This window comes from Nipponia nippon, unplaced genomic scaffold (assembly GCF_047370975.1).
Source record: "Nipponia nippon isolate SJK-2023a ecotype South Korea unplaced genomic scaffold, ASM4737097v1 scaffold_12, whole genome shotgun sequence".
In the NCBI taxonomy this organism is placed as follows: domain Eukaryota; kingdom Metazoa; phylum Chordata; class Aves; order Pelecaniformes; family Threskiornithidae; genus Nipponia; species Nipponia nippon.
The window spans coordinates 10,570,398-10,590,095 of record NW_028262313.1 but is presented as its reverse complement, the minus strand read 5'-3'; the positions used below and the strand labels follow the sequence as shown (position 1 = coordinate 10,590,095).

General features: G+C 42.8%; 2 protein-coding genes across 31 annotated transcripts in view; one reads left to right on the top strand and one right to left on the bottom strand.

Annotated features, from left to right (window-relative positions):
- Positions 1-19,698, bottom strand: part of LOC148056695 (uncharacterized) — a 471,302-nt gene that overhangs the window by 29,203 nt on the left and 422,401 nt on the right. For 6 of the 29 annotated variants that reach the window (XR_015702619.1, XR_015702620.1, XR_015702623.1 and 3 more), the window contains one exon: positions 5,718-5,859. The exons of 22 other annotated variants lie outside the window; for them this stretch is intronic. The gene's annotated coding sequence lies outside the window, so the exon portion shown is untranslated. The remainder of the gene's footprint in view (positions 1-5,717; positions 5,860-19,698) is intronic. One more of the 29 variants, XR_015702622.1, reaches the window with a different exon arrangement.
- Positions 10,523-16,187, top strand: SLITRK2 (SLIT and NTRK like family member 2). Of its 2 annotated transcripts, none has more exons than XM_087748710.1 (2): positions 10,523-10,888; positions 11,898-16,187. In XM_087748710.1, exon 2 carries the CDS (start codon positions 11,941-11,943, stop codon positions 14,512-14,514), a length of 2,574 nt encoding a protein of 857 aa, XP_087604836.1. In that variant the 5' UTR covers positions 10,523-10,888; positions 11,898-11,940; the 3' UTR covers positions 14,515-16,187. The 2 variants fall into 2 exon arrangements, with proteins under 2 accessions (XP_087604836.1, XP_087604835.1); XM_087748709.1 differs by lacking the exon at positions 10,523-10,888 and adding an exon at positions 11,164-11,388.

The window sequence follows — 19,698 nt, the reverse complement described above, 5'->3', positions numbered from 1 at the left end:
ATATCACATAATAAAATCATATAAAAAGGAGAAAAAACCCTTTGCTCTCTTTAGGTCATTCTCTTGTATCTTTTGTCTGTATGAAAATAAGAAAAACTACAGCTGAAGATGCAGTATCTGGCCGTTGAAACAGTATCTTCTTGCTGCAAGTAAAAAGTGTTAAAAATAAATAAATTTTCAAAGACTTTTTTTTCACGGGTGTCTATAACAACTTATCTAGTATGCACAGCACACAGAAACCCTGATCTTACACTGATATCAGCCTGCCGTCATCCCTCATGCCTCTAGAGGAATTTCTGTGCTGAGATCAGGATCCAGCCCGATGTCGACCAGGTCATACCCTGCAGTAGTGCCAGGCACAGATCTCCTACTGACATCTCTGGAGGTTTTGCATCAGTGCTAGTGGCAGTCCGTTAAATTCAGGTCAAGTCACCTGAAATGCTCCAGCTTCCTTGTTTCCCAAATGCCTACCAGTTACTATATTTTTATCAGAAAGAATGAGAGAGTTCCCTGCCAAAGGTTATCTCCAAGTTCATACTGTGTGTCCTTATGCTGCCACATTCAATAAATCATTAACACCGTCTGCTCCAAGGAGGCTTCCCTGGGACCAGTTTTGTGGGACCAGCACGAATTTGTGCAGGCTGCTGCAATATGGAAGACAAGCTGGGCTAGCACCACAGCTCTTTGTGGACATGGGCAGACTTCAAATGTTTGTGAAATGATCTTTCGAAGTTCAGCTTTCAACTGCTACTGTTGTTTTCAAGAACAAAAGAGATCCAGGCAATCGGAGTCTGCTCAGCAAGAACAAAGCTCACCCAGAGCAGCAAGCACCTCCCCGAAGTCCTCTAGGCTGTCTTGAAATGCCCTAGAGAAGGGCAAGGGATGCTCTGCTCCTGTCAGCCTCCCTGAAGAGCACCGGTACTGGTGCTGGGGCCCGCTGAGGGAACCATCCCAGGAGTTTTGGACTAGGTGGGTGTTCATGCTCACACAGAAGGAGCTTCAACCACTTCTGTCTACCCATGTGGATCAAAATTACTGGGGGGACTGCAGTGTAATGCTGTGGCCTCCCAGTAGTGGGGGTGAAGGTCGTTTCTGACTCCTCTTATTTGAGAGGAAATTCACTCCCAAAAGCTAACACAAGACATTGATAAAGTCTTTCTTAAGCCCTCGAAGATCCACCTCAATTTCCTATGCAAAAGCTGGCATGGGTTTACAATACATGGGAATAAACTGGTACATAGCCTATGCTCTTGTACTCGGCACAGTGATGGACTTTGCACCCATTTAACTTTTTGTAAAGCCAGATGACCCAGGCTAGTGGCAGCAGTTTGCCACCCTGAAGCGTAATCATTTTATAGCTTCTATTTATTTTTTGGAATATCAAAATTTATGACAATCACTAAAGCAGATTGATTAAACCCTAAGCATAAACACACCGCTATAGAGAAGTTGTTTTGCTGTCATCCCAAGGAAGCATCTATTTGCAAAGTACATGGCAATATCAAAGAGCTCTCTATTGATTAAACTTTGAAAATAAAATTGCACCACTTATCATATGCTGTTTGCAAAAATGCCAATCATTATAATACTCACATAAGCATACTGTGTCTTCCCCCTGAACTCGTTAAATTTATTACTGAGACTCTATCCTGAGCTGCCTACATGTGGAAAAAATATCTCTCAGATAACACATTAACATTCATAAACAGTATTTAAAGCTGTGCATGGTGCCATCTCAAAAGATAAGGGTCTTGTCAGCATTTCCAGTATAAGCCTTATTTCAGGGGATGGAGGGAGGGAGTGGCAACACTGTATTTCAGCTATTTTAAATGACACCAGCTAGAAGCCTGACATACAAGTTGTCAATCTAATTGCACCCATCTTTCAGAGATAGGTGCATCTTTCACCTCCACATTCAGTTTAAAAAATAGTGAAATTCTCAGTACATCATTGTAAACTACCTGGCAAGTGCTATCATTCTGCTTGTGCGTACAGCATCCCGCACAATTATAATTCTAGATCTAAACCTTCATATTACAAAAGCTTTTAAGGTATGGAACAAAAATGGTATGACCACTTTCTCACAGATATATTTGCGCTCTACAGAAGAAAGAGATAAGCAAAACAATAGCTAACAATACAACAATGAGGGCTTGGTCCATGACTCATGTTATCAGATGTTCCTGCAGTATCAAAATAATAATACTGAGTACAAAAGTAAATGACAAAAAGGGTAAAAAATAACAACTAAAAAAGTTTTTTTGGGGGAGAAATTTGTAGGTGCAATGCATCTGCCTTTGAGCCCAGTTCCGCTACAGATGCAGCGCAAGTTGTGATTTGCAAAATGAGGCCCGTTAGCTGTTGATGTTAAAGTATTCTGGCAAAAGAAAAGATACTTGTATTAGTAAAAAAAAAAAAAATTATCAAAAGTAAACAAGCACTTGTCATAAGGAAAGAGAGGCTTCAGAAAGCCACAACAGCTCTAAAAAAGAAATTATCGCAACGCTTATACTTGAGATGATCAGGACCAGTGACCAGTTCATAGCCAAATAGCTATAAAGGAATGATCTCATCCTTATATATTTCCAAGTGCATCAGCATCACCAGCTAGAAATAATAAAGCCAAACACTTGTACCTGCAAAAACAACAAAAAGACTTCTAGCTATAAAGCTCAAATGCTAACCAGTGTAGTGGTTGCAAAGCAAAAATACTTTGGAGCAAGTATGTGTGCAAATAACTGGTTTTGCCCAGTTTTCAAGATTCGAAGGCAGATTTGATTACCAAAGCTGACTGAACTGTCCTGTTTTCCTACCAGCTTCACTTGCTGCTCAGTCATGTAGTGGACATTAAAATCTCCTGCTGTGCAAAGGATTTTATTGCTTTACAGGAAAAAGACTGATAGACGGTAAAAAAAGATGTCATATAAAGCATGGGCAGTTATTCATAAATTATATGCTTTGTAATGGAAAGAAATGCCACAAATATTATGGAATACATACACACACTTTAGATTGAGGCCAAATGCCCACTCTTGTCAAAGCTGTTCCACTCCACATGGAATCTAATGGACTAGAAAGACACCACACAAGGAACAAGATCCCCCATGCGTGGCAGTTAGGACACATACTTATCCACTGACTAATAAATTCAGGTGTCCCCTGGCATTCCCTGGCATTCAGGCTGGAAAGGAGATGATTAAATATCTTCAGCATCCTGTACCACAATGACTACAATAAAAAGCAGAAGTATTATCATACCTTCTTCCCTTCCTGATGTCCTTTCAGTTAATGCACCATGTTTGGTGCAACCCTACTTTGCTTTTAAATGTGCCTATCAAGACAGAGATGACTCTGAGGATGCCCAGGAAAACAACTTCAAGCCCAGGCAAACTGTAATGTTAAAAAACAAGATATCAAGTGATTTTAAGCACCATCAGAATTTGGTCACTGTCAATAGGGAAGGAGATTCTGAGTATGCCTATTTTCTACCTGAGCACCTAAATTTCACCATAAAATGTCATATTAGATACTCAAGATTCATGTGTGTTTGTGTGTAAGCTCCCCCGAGTAGAAGTCAGCTGAAATCCTGGCCCCATGAAGCCAAAGGGAGACTTGTGAGCAGTTGAAGTCTAGGTCAGGATTTTATGTATGTTTGTATTGTGCTTTGTGCAATAACAACTCAGGAAGCTACTTCAGATGCCAAATAAATTTTAAGGTTTCCCTGGAGTTCGGAGTTCTTTAAGTGATTCTCCCTAACATATTAATGCAACCACCATTCTTGTAAGTTCTAATTGTCTCATTGATTTCTTTTCATGCCACGTTGAGTTATACATCACGCTTCTAAGTCATTAGTTGTAACCGACCGGCCTCCACAAAGGGAAATATTATAGGGTATTTTTCAGGTAAATGATTACTGCTCAGAGACAGCAAAGTTTCTCCCTAAAGTGATGTGGGAAACACTGCAGGAAAGCAGAGAATATTTTTCTTTAGTCGAAAAAAGAAGTCCTTATTTCTCAGAGACTTAAGTTTACTATCCTTGGAAAACCAGAACAGAAACTACTTCTTCCTAAAAGCTACATCATTGTTCTTTTTTTTTTTTTTTTTTGTTCTGACTTATTATACCCCCTTTTCAGAGATAAACTGCTTGCCTTTTCAGTGTAATTTCTTCTTTCCTATTGACTTAAGGTGGCTTCTTGGCCTGCACTGTGTTGAGTGACTAGTCACCTCTGACACCAGAAACCACCATCTCAGCACCGCAACCTCTTCTGCACTTACGTAACTTTACACAGTGAAGTACTCACATTGAGCCTATGCAGAAACCAGACCTTGAAACAGCCCTGCAAATAATGGTGAGTGTCTGATCTAAAATGAAAACATTTTCAAACCATAGGGCTATTCCAATCCATTACTTGATATTGCAGGAGGCTGCAAACAACAGGGCAAATGCTTAAGAATACGTCCCCCTCCCTGCTCCTGACAGGCAGTTTGGTGAGCAGCCAAAACACAAATTTTCAGTTTTGAGCCAAACTCTGATGTGGATTTTTCTGATAGGTAACAGTGGATGAGGCCAGGTTGCAACCTTTCTTCTGGCTGGGGCAATTCTCAGTCACTTATTTCCGCTGAAGAAGTGGGAAACCGAAATCTCTAATGGACACCACCTTTCATCAAATCTGGTTCAAAATATTTGTGAAGGAAGGGGACCTTGACTGACAGCCAGACATATACACATACCATGCACATATATAAAGCACAATTACATTTCTGTTAGAAACCAGGTGAAAAACAAAAAAGCCAATGATTGCCCAAATTTTTCTTCAGTCAGCAACTGTCCACAAACATCTCATGGAATGAACTTAATCGAAGGAATTTTGGGGAACACATGAAGTTTGAAAAAATACTGGGTTTTTTTCTACTCATCATGGAGCAAAACCAGAAATATGTGACCTCTGTGCATAATGACAGCTCAATGACACGGCTCTCATTCTGAATGTGGAATACGAAATGCTCACTGTGAACTGCTCAAAAATAATCCTCAGGCCATGATTATTCATAGAAATTATTTGGTGAGTAATTTCAATTAAATAAATTCAAGGAATCAAGAAAAAGAGGCTAAACTAATAGAATGCATTATTTATAACGAATAATTCATTTGGAGGAACTTTCCCCCCCACACCATTGCAGAAAGCCAGCTCAAGGTGTAGGGCACTGGAGTCCCACTTAAGCCCTGTTTTGAGGTTTTAATTGGGGGCTTTCATGATGAATCACTCTGGGCTGGCCCTTTGCCCAGGACTGAATTTCACCCATTGCTCCTGCTCCTCACATATTGCTAGGTAAGTCATTAGCACAGTGGGATTTGGATTCTTTCAACTTTACTGCCATAAAAATAATGATATGGAGAGATTTCATTATGTTTCTTTTACTACTAATAAATAAAGGGAAGAAACCTCTCACATCAACCCACCAGACTTTCAACAGTGAACATTCATCATACCCGTACATCAAGCACATTATGCAAACATGAGCCCCATTACTAAGGTATGTCCATTCAGTGAAGCAAGAAGACCTGATAATTTCAACAAGACTCTCTGGATGACTAGAACACTTGTGTGCACTTGTGCTTGCATGATGGAACATCTCCAGTTAAAAATATTCACGTAGATTATGACTCTGAGGAAATCTGAAAAATTGCACTTATAAATGGTAGTGGTAAATATTACCATAGATATTCACCCATTGGAAATGAAAGGAACAATAAATCCATTGTTGTTTTAAGGATGGAAAAAAACATTTCTCATGCTCTTGATGCTCAGCAATGTCATCACAGAATATCTGTTATCAGGAAGATTCATCTCGCTGTTCCTATCAGAGAAAAAGAACACATTGATCATGAAACAAAGCACTTCCAAAAATATTTAACCCACACAGTAAGACCTAAGTGCATGCTTTTAAGTTAAACATTTGTTCAAAGATCTGATCCACATCCCACTGAAATCAGTAGGAGTCCTTCCACTGACACCAAAGGGCTTTGGATCAGACATACTACTTTGCTGAATAGGATGAACACTTCCATAAATATCAACTGTCTTACAGTACTTTGCTGGGTCCTATGCCAAAGGGGGTGTGTGTACAAGGGGAGGGGAGATTTGTTTTTCTATGCAAGAAAGATAAAAATTGGGCTAAAGCTAAAATAAAGTGCAGTCTTAATTACATAGTGGCGAGTCTGTCAGTATCCCCAGTGCACTTGCTGCCTGAGATGCTTTCTGACAGACAGCTTCTATATCACATTTCCTGCTGAAACCAATATTACTGGTATTACAACTCACAAAATTCACTTATTTTTAAGAAAGTTAGGATTCCACATTAATGATACAAAAAATCAGAAACTGATAGTTTTACTGCTGTGTTTTGCACCACCAATGTAAAATCATGCTGTGCTGTTATGAAACAGATTACCCCAGATATACTGAAACAAATCATGGTGAAGTCTCTTTGCAAAAAATTATCTTGAAATTAGATAATGGGTCTCAACAATGTGTATCCTTGGCCAGGATCTCAGTCCTTGCAGGAAGTAGCAATTGAGGGAAGAATTACAAAGCATGTTGATTCTAAGTCGCAGTTCATTAAATTCTTTTATTTATAGAGTAGGTAGTCATGAAGTGTCAGTAAACAATATTCTGACGTAGCCCATGGCTCTCCAGATGCTTGAGTGGCTGGGAGAAATAGAGCTAAAAAATGCATCTAGAAGCCAAGGAAATTCATTACAGGTAATAGCAAAGGCCATTACTGACTGCCAGCAAACAGCAACTCGGTAGACACCACACGTTCAGAAGCCACTGGCACTCAGGAGTGCCCCTCTGCCCCCTTGCAGACTGGCGCATCCACCAGCTCTCCCTCCACAGACTTCGTCACAAACACATTTCTTCTCTGCCTCTCTTGGACATGCATTGCATCAGATCTCCGTTGCTGGGCAGCATGGGTGAGCGGGGATGGATGCCAGGGCCACAGAGGGCAGAGCCTACCAGCTCCTTCCTCATTGTCTTTCATTCTCACTCTCCTTCACTCATCCCTTGCCCGTCCCTTGCCCAAAGAAAGCAAGTGAAAGCCAGAGCCTCCTCTTTCCTCCTTTACAGCATACTTTCCAGTGCTGCTGGATGAGATAAAACCTTGGATTACAAGTAACAATTATTTTGCATACTGCTCACTGCTAAATCTGGAAACTGTTTATTTCCTTAATAATTACTTTTAAGCGAGGCACAAAAATATCCCACTTACAGTACAGGAAAGATTCCAAAAATGTACATACTCACGGAGGGAGAACGCCTCCAGCTACAAATAGGCACACATGCACACACATGGGCATACAGAGAAATATCCCATTGGAAAGCAAGAATATAGGGTACTTGTTGAATGGTAATGATGATTATCTTAGAACCCTAAAAGCTGACATGGAGTAGGCATCTCATATTACCCAGTTCAGGATCACAGGATGAGGAACGCATGAGATCACTGAATACCTGCATTTACAAATTCCCACTGTTTCACATCAGTCATCATGTTTTGTTCACAAAAATCAATACAGGCATCTGTTTATACTACATGAATAAATCCCTCCTTACCCACCACCAGCACCCAGCCTACCTTGACAGTTTCTAATGATCAGTAAAACTTAAATGCTGCCCTCCATCCAATTCTCAGAGATTTTTGCTTTGTTTCTTGCTGCATTCTTTTCTTTATTCCATGAGACTTGGTGGATATGTTTGTTCCTTCTTCATTTATATACAGAGAAACAGAAACAGATAAACTGATAGGTAAAGATGCGTAAGTAGTGTTTAGCATCCCTCTGCAGATACAATGCGGAGAAAGAAAATGATCTCCACATTTCCAGACTTATTCTGCTCCTTGATATTTACTCTCACAGAAGGACAAGAGTATGGTGTGCACTAGGCAGGAAGGGTAATGGTCTGTGCCAAATTTTATGTGCTTATGCTTCATGCCATGGTCTGGCTTTTTTTTTCCTGCCAACAGATAGATAAAGTGATGGCTTTAGGACCATGCAGGAGCCAAGAGCTGTTCTGGTGTATGTACCAGCATAGGACTAACACAGACTATTTGAAGTTGGTTAAGGCTGGTATCAGGCAAGTATTTAGTTCATACTTGCTCTGCAGCAGCCTGGGAGTGCCCCCATGGGAAACAGGTATGGGATAATTAAGGGCTCTTAAGCCAGCAGACAAGGATATTACAAGGATAAAAATTTCAAACTGAAGGTAGCCAAATGCAGAATTGTAGAGAAAGCACAATTTTTTACCTGTGGGATATGAAAGCTACTGGAACAATTTACCAAACATTATGGCAGATTTTCATCATAGGCAATTGCTAAAATATGCCTGGCTATGTTATAGGTTTTTCAGTTTTTTGTTTTTCTTTTTCCTAGGAAGTATGATCTAGTTTAAACAGGAATTAATTCCAATTTAGCTGACAGCCTGGGTTATGCAAGATCCAAAAGCCACAATGGTTCTTACAATCTATGAATCTGTAAGTTTATGAATCTGTACTCAGTCTTCATTAACTTTGCTCCAAAAAGGAGGATGAGGGAACACCACAAAGTATTCGGGGAAAAAAGAAATCTTCGCAATGCTTACAAATCAGGCGTAACACCGAGTTTTCCCAAAGCCTCATAGGCTGCTGTATCAACCTGCCTCCTGGCCTTCCATTCCTGGAGGCTTCCAGATAGTCACAGCCTGAAAATGTTCCCGCATTTAACATGCAAAATAAAAAAGCAGTAAAATGGGGTGGTGGTGGTGGGGGAAGCTGTTCTTTTATGCTCTGTGTTTTTAACTGAAGGGATTATAAAACACTTCGGGCATGCTGAGAAATCATGACTTTGTTCCTAAATAAAAAGCTGTAGCTATTTTTTTTTTTTAAATCCTTGTTCCTCCTCCTACAACAGTGGTTATTATATGCATGCATTTGCAGTGTAATAGAATCAGTATCATCTCTGTGTCTTATTACTGTTGCAATCCCCTAACATGCTGTTCCTTCCATCCCACATGAATCTGGTAATTACTGCTGAGGCATGCCATGCGTACGCTTTCCCTTCCCAGGCAGCATCAGCAGTTACAACAAACACATTTCCTACGTACTGGTAAACACAGGCAAGTGGGACAATATATGTTGCCCCATGAGCCAATTCCAGGACATGATCCTTGCTCACCAGAAAGCTGCACATCACTGAAACTCACGGACGTGAAACAAATGTACGCTGTGAGACGAGAGAAAAATGCATTGGACTTACTTCTGCCTTCAGCTATTGCTGCATGTTGAAGTGAGCCCTGTGAGTGCTGGCAACGCTGTGCAGGGCTGCTCAGGTGAGACGCATTGAAGGTAGGTTACAGGAACGCGTGTGTGCCTCTCTCTGCGTGTCAGTGTGGGCAGGTGTGTGTATGAATATGCTCCCTTCAGAAAAAACAAAACAAAAAAACAACCTGGGTCTACTTTCACCTTCTCTTTTTAGGCTCATGCCCACAGACTGTGTTAGAAAGATCTGAAAATAAAACTTGCTATGTTTTGTAACTAGTCTAATTTTGCTCCCCAAACACCACATTCTAATGTTTAAAGCAGAAAACAAGCAAAAAAATCTCGCAGAAAAATAATCTGGCTACTGGTGTATTAGTGTCGTAAAACCCCAGACCTGCTACACACATCTTTCCTGATCTTAGCAATTTCTGCTCCTGCATTCAGCTGGATAAAAAGAGTTAGAAATGGAGCAGCTCTGAGTGCATTTCAGAATCCCGATCTTGTTGAAATTCACACAGCACCACAGCAAAAGCATGCTCCAGTGCAGGATGCTCCTGCTTTTTCCACCACCTCTTCAAATTTTAGGTAGGGAAGTTGCAGCTGCTCCAATCCCAAATGCAAACTCCAGCACTATTCCTGCCCAGCAGCACTGCAAAGGCATCCGTGCTGGCTGCTGCAGGATGCTACCTTTTCCGATTTCAAGCCCCCCATAAGAATAGACAATACATTGCTGCTGCTTCTAAAATGTGGGCTCTGATACTTAATGGCTAAAGAGTAACCCAAGATGACAGTACCACTTTTGCCAAGTCCAGCTCTCTTGGCAGCAAATTTCTACATTCTAAAGACCAAGTGAAGTGCGTATAGTTCCCTATAAAAATCTGGTAATAATGCACCCTGCCATACTAGCACTTTAAAAATTCATTGTGGAGTGTCTTTTTTTTTCCCCAGTGTGAACCCAAAGTTTTACCTTCTAGACAGAGATCAAGAGCAGCCATCCTTTCCCATCAAACAGATCTGTGTCCAGCGCATGGTGCTTAAGCGAAGTCACAATAACCCACGTCCAACATCTTGTTCTTTTTAAAGGCAGCCAAATGCTATACCAAAACATCGCAATTTGGCAGTGGGACTAGTCTGGCCAGTGTGAATGATCACGTTAGATGGGGGCTTAGCTGCTCAGCACTCGGATGAGCTTTCCAGAGCGTGTAGGGATTGAGGCACACGTCTGCCGTTACCTGCCAGCCCAGTTTGGTGGAAGATGTTGAACTTCCCTGAACGCGCAGAAAACGCCAACGCGCTGGACAGAGCTCGGCACGGCAATTTGGGGGAGGGAGCTGCTGCAGCCGGAATGGGGGATAGATGCTGATGCCAGATCCGGGTTTTGCAGCACCCCTGCTCCGAGAGCCAGATTGTGCGTGTGTGGTGCGTGTGCGTGTGTGGTGCGTGTGCGTGCGTGCGTGTGTGTGTGTGCGCGCGTGTGGCGTGTGTGGTGCGTGCGCGCTTGCCGGATGGCTTGTGCCGAGGCAGCTGCTTGACTTGCTCTCGATTTGGAGGGCACGGATTTAGGGACTCGGGGCCAAAAATCCTCCGGACCCAGGTAAATCCGCTTGTTACCTTATTCCACTCCCCGGCTCCGAGTCCCCGCGCTGTCCTGGGCGCGGCGCGGACGCAGGTGCTGTCAGAGCGCTCCCGCGATGAGCAGCCGAGCCGGGAGCGGAGCCGGCTGCGAGAGCCACCGGGGGGTGGGGGGCGGGGGGGGCTGGGAAAAACGTGTCCCCCCCGCCCCCGGCGTGACGTCAGCGCGGCTCCGTGCGGGGCAGCCGGCAAAAGCCCCGCGCCGCGCCGCGCCCCGCGCAGAATCGCCCGCGCTCCCGCAGCGGCGCTGCCGCCGCGGCTCCTCGCCCCCCCGCCCGGCCCAACTTCCCGCCGAGCCGGGGACGGGACGGGACGGGACGGGACGGGACGGCGGCGCCTCGCCGGGCTTCTCCTGAGGCGTGAGGCGGGCGATGCCTCTCGCCGCCGGGCGCCTGGCTCCCGGGGCGCGGCGCTCGGCGGCGGCCCCTGCCCCTGCTGCCCCCTCGGGCGCCCCGAGAGCAGGTACGAGCCGAGGAGCGCGGGGGGGAGGCACGGGGAGCGCGGTTCGGAGGCGCCCCGCTGCCGGGAGGGGGGCAGGGAGGGTTTGCAATCATTTACTCTCCCCTCCCCAGCTTTAAATGCTGATAGTGAAGGGGAGCCGGGCAGCCGGGAGCGGGGGCTGCCCCGGGGCGGGCAGCGGTGCGGCTGGGGGGACGCAGCCGCTCTGCTGGCGGTCGCCGAGGTGGAGGCGGCTGCTGCGGCGGGTGGAGGGGTCGGGCGCGGGGCAGCGCTGGGGACCCCGGTTTTCGGAGACCTCCCCGACGGGGCTTCCCCCACAGCAGCTCTGCGGGCGCTTTCGAGAGGAAAAGGAGGGGTGGAGGAGGGGGGATTTCAGAGGAGTTTTGCAAGTCGCTGCCTTGCCGTCTCCCTCCCCGCCAACCTTGCAACCTGCTTTGCCCTCCCCTTGCAGCCTCTGCTCCTGGCCGTTTTCACTGGGGATTTCTTCTTTCTCTCCTTACCGGTCTTAAAAGGTTTGACTGTAGGTACTGAAGCGGGGATCGACGGCGCATAAAGATGCTGAAGGGTGTTTGGTTGCTCAGTTTGTTAACAGTGGCTGGGATCTCGCAGACAGAGAGTCGCAAACCTGCCAAAGACATTTGCAGCAAGAGCCGCTGCCCTTGCGAGGAGAAGGAGAACGTGCTGAACATTAATTGTGAAAACAAAGGATTTACAACCGTCAGCCTCCTCCTGCCGCCACCGTCCAAGATCTACCAGCTGTTTCTCAATGGGAACGCGCTGACCCGGCTGCTCCCCAATGAGTTCGTCAACTACTCCAATGCCGTGACCCTCCACTTGGGCAACAACGACATGCAAGAGATCCGCACAGGGGCCTTCAGCGGCCTCCGCACCCTCAAGAGGCTGCACCTGAATAACAACAAGCTGGAAGTGCTGAAGGAGGACACGTTCCTGGGCTTGGAGAGTCTGGAGTACCTGCAGGCCGATTACAATTACATCAGTGCCATTGAGGCAGGGGCCTTCAGCAAGCTAAACAAGCTCAAGGTGCTGATTCTCAATGACAATCTCCTTCTGTCCCTGCCCAGCAATGTCTTCCGCTTCGTGCTCCTTACTCACTTGGACCTGCGGGGGAACCGGCTGAAGATGATGCCTTTTGCTGGTGTGCTGGAGCACATTGGAGGCATCATGGAAATCCAGCTGGAGGAAAACCCTTGGAACTGCACCTGCGACTTGCTGCCACTCAAGGCCTGGCTAGACACCATCACCGTGTTCGTGGGTGAAATAGTCTGTGAAACCCCCTTCAGGCTTCATGGGAAAGATGTGACCCAGCTCACCAGGCAAGATCTCTGCCCTAGGAAAAGCTCCAGTGATTCAAACCAGAGGGAAAAACACCCTGTCCTCTCAGACCCACATATCTCAAGGCTATCGCCCACAGCCAACTCTGCCATCAATCCCACCAGAGCCCCAAAAGCCAGCCGGCCACCCAAAACCAGGAACCGCCCCACACCCCGTGTCACTGTGTCAAAAGACCGGCAAATATTCGGACCTATCATGGTTTACCAGACAAAGTCTCCTATGCCCATCACCTGCCCAGCTGGCTGCATCTGTACTTCGCAGAGCTCAGACAATGGCTTAAATGTGAACTGCCAAGAGAAAAAGATAAGTAACATCTCTGATCTCCACCCTAGGCCGACCAGTCCAAAGAAACTTTACCTTACCAGTAACTATCTGCAAGTCATTTATAGAACCGATCTCGTAGAGTACAGCTCTCTGGATTTGTTACATCTAGGAAATAACAGAATTGCAGTGATACAAGAAGGTGCCTTTACAAACCTCACAAGTTTACGTAGACTTTATCTTAATGGCAACTACCTTGAGATTCTGTACCCATCTATGTTCAATGGGCTGCACAGCCTGCAATATCTCTACCTAGAGTACAATGTCATTAAGGAGATCCTGCCACGCACCTTTGATGCTCTGAGTAATCTTCATCTGTTATTTCTCAATAACAACCTGCTCAGATCCTTGCCTGACAACGTCTTTGGCGGCACTTCCCTCACCAGACTCAACCTTAGAAACAACCATTTCTCATACCTGCCTGTGAGAGGAGTCTTGGACCAGCTCTCAGCTCTAATTCAGATAGACCTCCAGGAGAACCCTTGGGACTGCACATGTGACATCCTGGGGCTGAGGAACTGGATAGAGCAAGTCACTGACCAGAACAACCAGCAGTCAAATCCCCCCGTAGTTATCAACGAAGTCATATGCGAGTCTCCCACCAAGCACTCTGGAGAACATCTGAAATTCCTGAGCAAAGAAGCCATCTGCCCAGAGAACCCCAACTTGTCAGATTCTTCTCTCCTCTCCATGAATCAGAACACAGATACACCCCATCTCCTTGGCGTCTCACCCAGCTCCTACCCAGAAATACACACTGAAGTTCCACTGTCTGTCTTAATTTTAGGCTTGCTGGTTGTGTTTATTTTGTCAGTCTGTTTTGGGGCAGGCCTGTTTGTCTTTGTCCTTAAGCGCCGGAAGGGGGTGCAAAGCATGCCTAGCAGCACAAACAACTTAGATATAAGTTCATTTCAGCTCCAGTATGGGTCTTACAACACTGAGACCCACGATAAAACTGAAGGACATGTTTATAACTACATTCCCCCTCCTGTTGGACAGATGTGCCAAAACCCAATCTACATGCAAAAGGAAGGGGATCCAGTTGCCTATTACAGGAATCTCCATGAGTTTAGCTATAGCAATCTTGACCACAAAAAGGATGACCCCACCAGTCTTGCATTTACAATCAGTGCAGCTGAATTACTGGAAAAGCAATCCTCACCAAGGGAACCAGAGCTTCTGTATCAAAATATTGCAGAAAGAGTCAAGGAACTCCCCACCGGAGGATTAGTTCATTATAACTTTTGCACCTTACCCAAAAGGCAGTTTGCCCCTTCATATGAATCGAGACGCCAAAACCAGGACAGGATAAATAAAACTGTTTTATATGGAACTCCCAGGAAATATTTTGCAGAACAGTCTAAACCCGAGCATCCTTTACTCCAAGGAAAGCTACAAACAGAACCAGACTACCTCGAAGTTCTGGAAAAACAAACTGCAATCAGTCAGCTGTGAGGGGGGAGGTGGGAGACAAAGGAAAATTTTTAAATGAGCTCAGCATCACATTTGATTGAGTCTGAACTCAGTGCTGATGTCATCTGTTGCATTCCCAACATTTCCACTTTTTAAATTAGAGAGGGAGTGAGAGAGAAATGGAATCCTTGCAGCATAGCAGGGATATGGTGTTGCTTTTGCAACATTCCCTTTAAGTTATTTCTATATCTCTCTCCTTTTGACCCTTCTGTAGGAACTGTCACTGCAAATGTATGTTTCTGTAATAGATCTTGCATAATTCTTTTTGATTTGGAAAGAAATGAGGAAGGTGGTCTTTGGGTTTTCTGTTGGTTTTTTTTGTTTTTTTTTTTTTTCTTCATTTCAAAGTGGAAATTAATGTATTATGTAGAAGATCTCCAAAGATCTTTTTTCCTGGACTATGACTTTCTTTTGTAAATAATAATATACAGTACTGCTGTTTCAATTACCAAGTATAGCCACTGGGCGTCACTTTTTTGTGTTAAAGTGCCTTTGCACTTTAAGTACATTATTACTTAATTGTTGCTCTTAGCTTTGATAAATTGAACCTATTTTAATGTGTTGTATTTTTGAAATTAAAAAAAAAATTGTAAAATAGATCTATATGTCAGCTGCATTAAATCTGAAGGTTGGATTTATAGGAAAGCTGCCCTTCTTTAAATGAATCTAGTTCTAGGACATTACAGACTCAAATGTAAATTATTGGGCTATTTTTTTCCCTCTGGGTTTGTTTAGAGTGATTCACTGAAATCAACTGAGAGGATTTAGTAATGGACTAGAGGTTATCAAATGCCTCAGCTGGGAGTAACAGCTCATAATAAAAGACGTTTAACACAGTGTCATAGTGAACTGAACAATTAATGTCCTTCTTAATACATTGCATTGCAGCTCTAACACAGTAATGTTCAGTGGTTTAAGGTTATTCTCATATTTAAGAGAACATTACTCATAATATTTTATGCATTAAATTAGGTATTTTTATACATTTTATGACAGAGTTTAGATTTGTAACTTTTTTGGACTGAAATTAACATGTCCTTTTTCTGCCAGATACATATTTTTTTTGTAAGCAGGGACACCAGCAGGGGTCATCCCACACCTCATTAAATTTATTAACATACAGGCAAATGAACCAATGCCAAAGGTAAAATTTGAACCTGGGTCTCTGGACTCCTCCAAACCAAGGTAGCAGAGATCAGTATGTGCATCACACTAACTTTCAGTAGTCTGAACTATGTCAAGTTTTCAGTCTCTAAAGCAAAAGTAATATTGCAATAATTCTAATCTACTAGAGAAAACTACCATTAAGTTTATTATCTTAAATTTTATAAAATGTTTTAAGTTAGCTGAATTCCATTCTCAACATTGGTTTTCTTAAGCCCATCAGTGAACAAGCGCAGTGTCTTCTCCTTTCCCATTAACTCAGGCCTGTTTTACTTCAAGCTTTATGCTATCACCTTCAATTTACATTTCCTTCCTGAAGAATACTGAAACCATTTTTATTAACAAGTATACAGTCAAACTTTATTAAGCCTTATTAGCTTCTAAATAATTTTTAGATGCAAACATTATTGTGTGATTTAAACAAACAGCCCTTATTTACAACAAAAACAGTTTTGTTTTGTCTATTGTAAATCCTTATGCAACTGGGATGGTGATCTGCATATAAAGTAGGCCAGGCTTTTCAATTCCTTATTAAAGCAATTGATGGAGTCTGAAAGAAGCACACTGTTTCCTTTTCATAAATAGGTTACTGCACATAATAATCCTTTATTATCATGCGGAGATTGAAGTGGCCTCTGCTGACTGATTTCTAGAGCTTTACTCTAGTTAATAATACAGTATCTACAACTTTGAGAAATTTTCAGCAATAGCATTTGAGCTATAAATAACTACAATCTATGTTGTTCTAATCAGGACTTTGCCAAAAGGAAGTTGCTTTATATTTAACAGCTAAAGAGGCTTTGCATGTATATTGCCAGATATCTGAGTCATTCAGTAAACCGTCTTCTAATGATTTACATGACATCTAAGTACATTAATATGCTAACATGTCAATTCTTTATGTTTAGAGTCCGTAGCATCTATGGCTGTTCATTAGATCAGGCTTAAAACTGAAGTGCTACAATGAACTACTGAAGAATCAGTCTTCAAAATGGTCTCACTTCAAGAAGGAGGCGAAATGGTATCACATTAGTTGAACTTGGAACATTTGACCGGAATAGCATCCATCTTTAAGTGAGGTACTTGTTTGAAAGCTTCCAGTAGTGATTGTCTTATGGCTCCTTTCCATGGGTAATTAAAAGCATTTGTTGCTGAAACCCTAAGAAAAGTATAAGTATTATTTTAAAGTAAAGTTATTAACTCTTTCCAGATATGACTTTAGTATTGCCTGCAAAACAAGTACCATATTATATCTGGCACTCTAGTGGCTAGGATATTATTACTTATTATTCTGTAGTGAACCAGAACCAGTTGCAGGTTTTTTTCTCAGAAAAATGCTAATTTTTCTTACAAAAATGTTCTCAGTTTTCTAGTGTTTGCAAACAACAGAGATAGGGAATTAATTCTTTTAGTAACTTTCTGTTGTTTATTTTTACTGTTTCAGTCTCAGACTGTCTTAACATATTTGCTTTGATAGCACAGCCATATTTTACAGAGGTTGCCATTGCTTTACATTTCCTTAGCTTACCTAGTGGAATTTATTTAGTGACTAGATTTTATTTTGCATCACCAGTACCAACTTAAAAATCATTGTTGCTGTAGATCTTTTAGGTTTGTTTTTATACCCTTCAGCTGACATCTATTAAGCAATTCTTTTCATAGCGAGTCTAGGTGAGAGAGAAGGAGATTTTTTTCAGTTACGCTTAAAGAGATTTGTTTAACAGGGAAAGTGTGTTGGCAGCTGCTGTGTAGAAGGTCTCTACATTTCTTTAGCTGTGCAGCCCTGGAAGCTGCTGCTTGTTAGGGGAGAGCTGCTTGCCCGAGTAGTGGCTTGATAATGAGTCTAAAAAAATTTTTCGTCATAGTTTGAAAAGTTGAACTGTGAAAATTATGTAACCAGGTTAGAAAAGTATTTTTTTCCTCAGGAAAATGGGATGCAAATAGTCTTCTTTATTCCTAAGTTTTCTTTTGTGAAAGTGGACATAATGACCTTTACAGAAACAGTAACAGTGCAGACTGAAGCACTGTTAAAACTATGCAGTTCTCTCTAGTGCACTTCCAATGTATGAATACATTTTTGAAGAGATCTTTCTGTGTAAGCATGAAGTGAAGTTTATCAATGATCTTAGAAACTGGATTTCAATAAGTAACTTTAATGGCAAAATGGAGAGAGATGCTAACTTACATGACTGTGCCCAGGTTGCACTATGGTTCCTAGGCAGACATCTATTGCCTGGGACGATGCTGTGGCTTTGCTAGCAACAGAACACACCAGAGGATAACAGGTTAATTGCCTTCCCTTTTTCTCCCCACAAATCAAATGCCCTTTTTTGCAAAAGGGTCCATACTTTCTGTCTGGGTTCTCAAATCTGCTGCAGAGCCACTCCAAATGCCCGTTGGTAGTCCTCTTTTCCGCGGTCTCCCTCTTCCATCAGATTTTTATCCTTTCGGGTTCCAGCATTTGCTCAGTTCCTACCTCACCTCCATTATCTGCTTCCCAAGCCCTCATCATGTAATGCCCCAACCTTTCCCCTCCCTTGGGCTCTCCTTTTCTTCCCTAGTTAGCTCTGGAGGACCTATTTCAGCCTTGAAGGGAACTGATGTCCCTGCTCCACTGAGAGCTCAGCCCTTACCTCCTCCGGTGACATTGCTGAGTAGCCCCATGTGAAATGAGACACCTGATCCCAGTGGAATTCTTGGGGCCACACTGGAGGAAGCAGTGCGTAGCTGTTCCCTCTTCCACTCATTGAGCAGAAGAGAGAAGCGCAAGATCAAGTAGCATTTCAGCTTCCACGCAGGATTTCCCGTGTGCCAACCCTGGCTATGCAAGCAGCCTTTCTGAGCAAGAACAAATGGATGAGCTATCTGAAACTACTGGCATCACATCACACTGCTGTAATTTCAGCTAGCTGTCTTCAACATGGGTTAATATTGCCAAAATTAGCTACTAAAATTTAAGACTCAGACTGGTTGTGTAGGGTCTCTAGAGTAAATAGCAAAAAACAGGCCATTCAAACATGATTTATTCCCTCACAAAATATATGGCATGAATTGGGCTACAGATATACTTGCTTTTTTCCAGTAACTGTAGAGAGGATAGATGATGAGCACTGATTAGATAGCTAATTCCCACATAGCTGCAATCAGCCCAGCCTGATCATTTTCTAGCACACCCACATTCAACATATATGCTCTGCTGAGTATCTGTCAGTCCCTACCCCAAGACATTTCTATTCTCTCCATGAGAGAAATGTTCCCAATGGAGTTTATAGCCTGCTTCGGTCAAAGGCACTGGCTTTTTATAACAGCTTCTTGTGCTGATAGAGAACTATACAGTAGGGTTTAGTTTGGTTCTTTTTCTTCCCATCAACACTTGAGTTTGTAAAATAAAACCCAAACTTTTTAAAGTTAGAAGCTGTAATTGGTAGTGTCAAAATAAGGATACCAACAAGTTAAATTGCCTAAATAAAAGTCTTAAAGAATACTGATCTTGTATAGGAATACAAATGCCATAATTTTAAACTGCTCATGAGTGAAATGAGATACTGGAAATGTTAATGAAACTTCTTAGGCTCTTACAGGCTAATCAATGATACAGTTTGTGATTTTTTCATATTACTGTTTTTGCAGACAGTAAATGTCATTTAACAGAGAGAGAAGAAAAAAACCCCTATTTCCCAAAGTCCCTCCCCCAGCTGTACAACTCCAAACCAACAGATAAATTAACTGATGCAGATGATGTGACATTTCTTGTATTTTTCCCTTCACTTTTTCAAAGTGTTCTGTAGGAGAAGTACAAAAGTTATTCTTTTGTAAGAGGATCATTAAGTCTGTTTGGATTATTGATCTCATAGCTTTTCTGGGCACAAGGCCAATCATTTTGACTAAGGTTTTTAATCCTAGCTAATGAGGGAGGTGGATTAATGAGAAGGTTTTTGTTGTTTTTTGCTATTGGAGGGTTGGTTGGATTTTTTGAACCAGTAGATTGACATGTTTATGAAT

Coding starts and splice junctions, on each gene's coding strand:
- SLITRK2 (XM_087748710.1), top strand. CDS start 11,941: ATGCTGAAGGGTGTTTGGTTGCTCAGTTTGTTAACAGTGGCTGGGATC.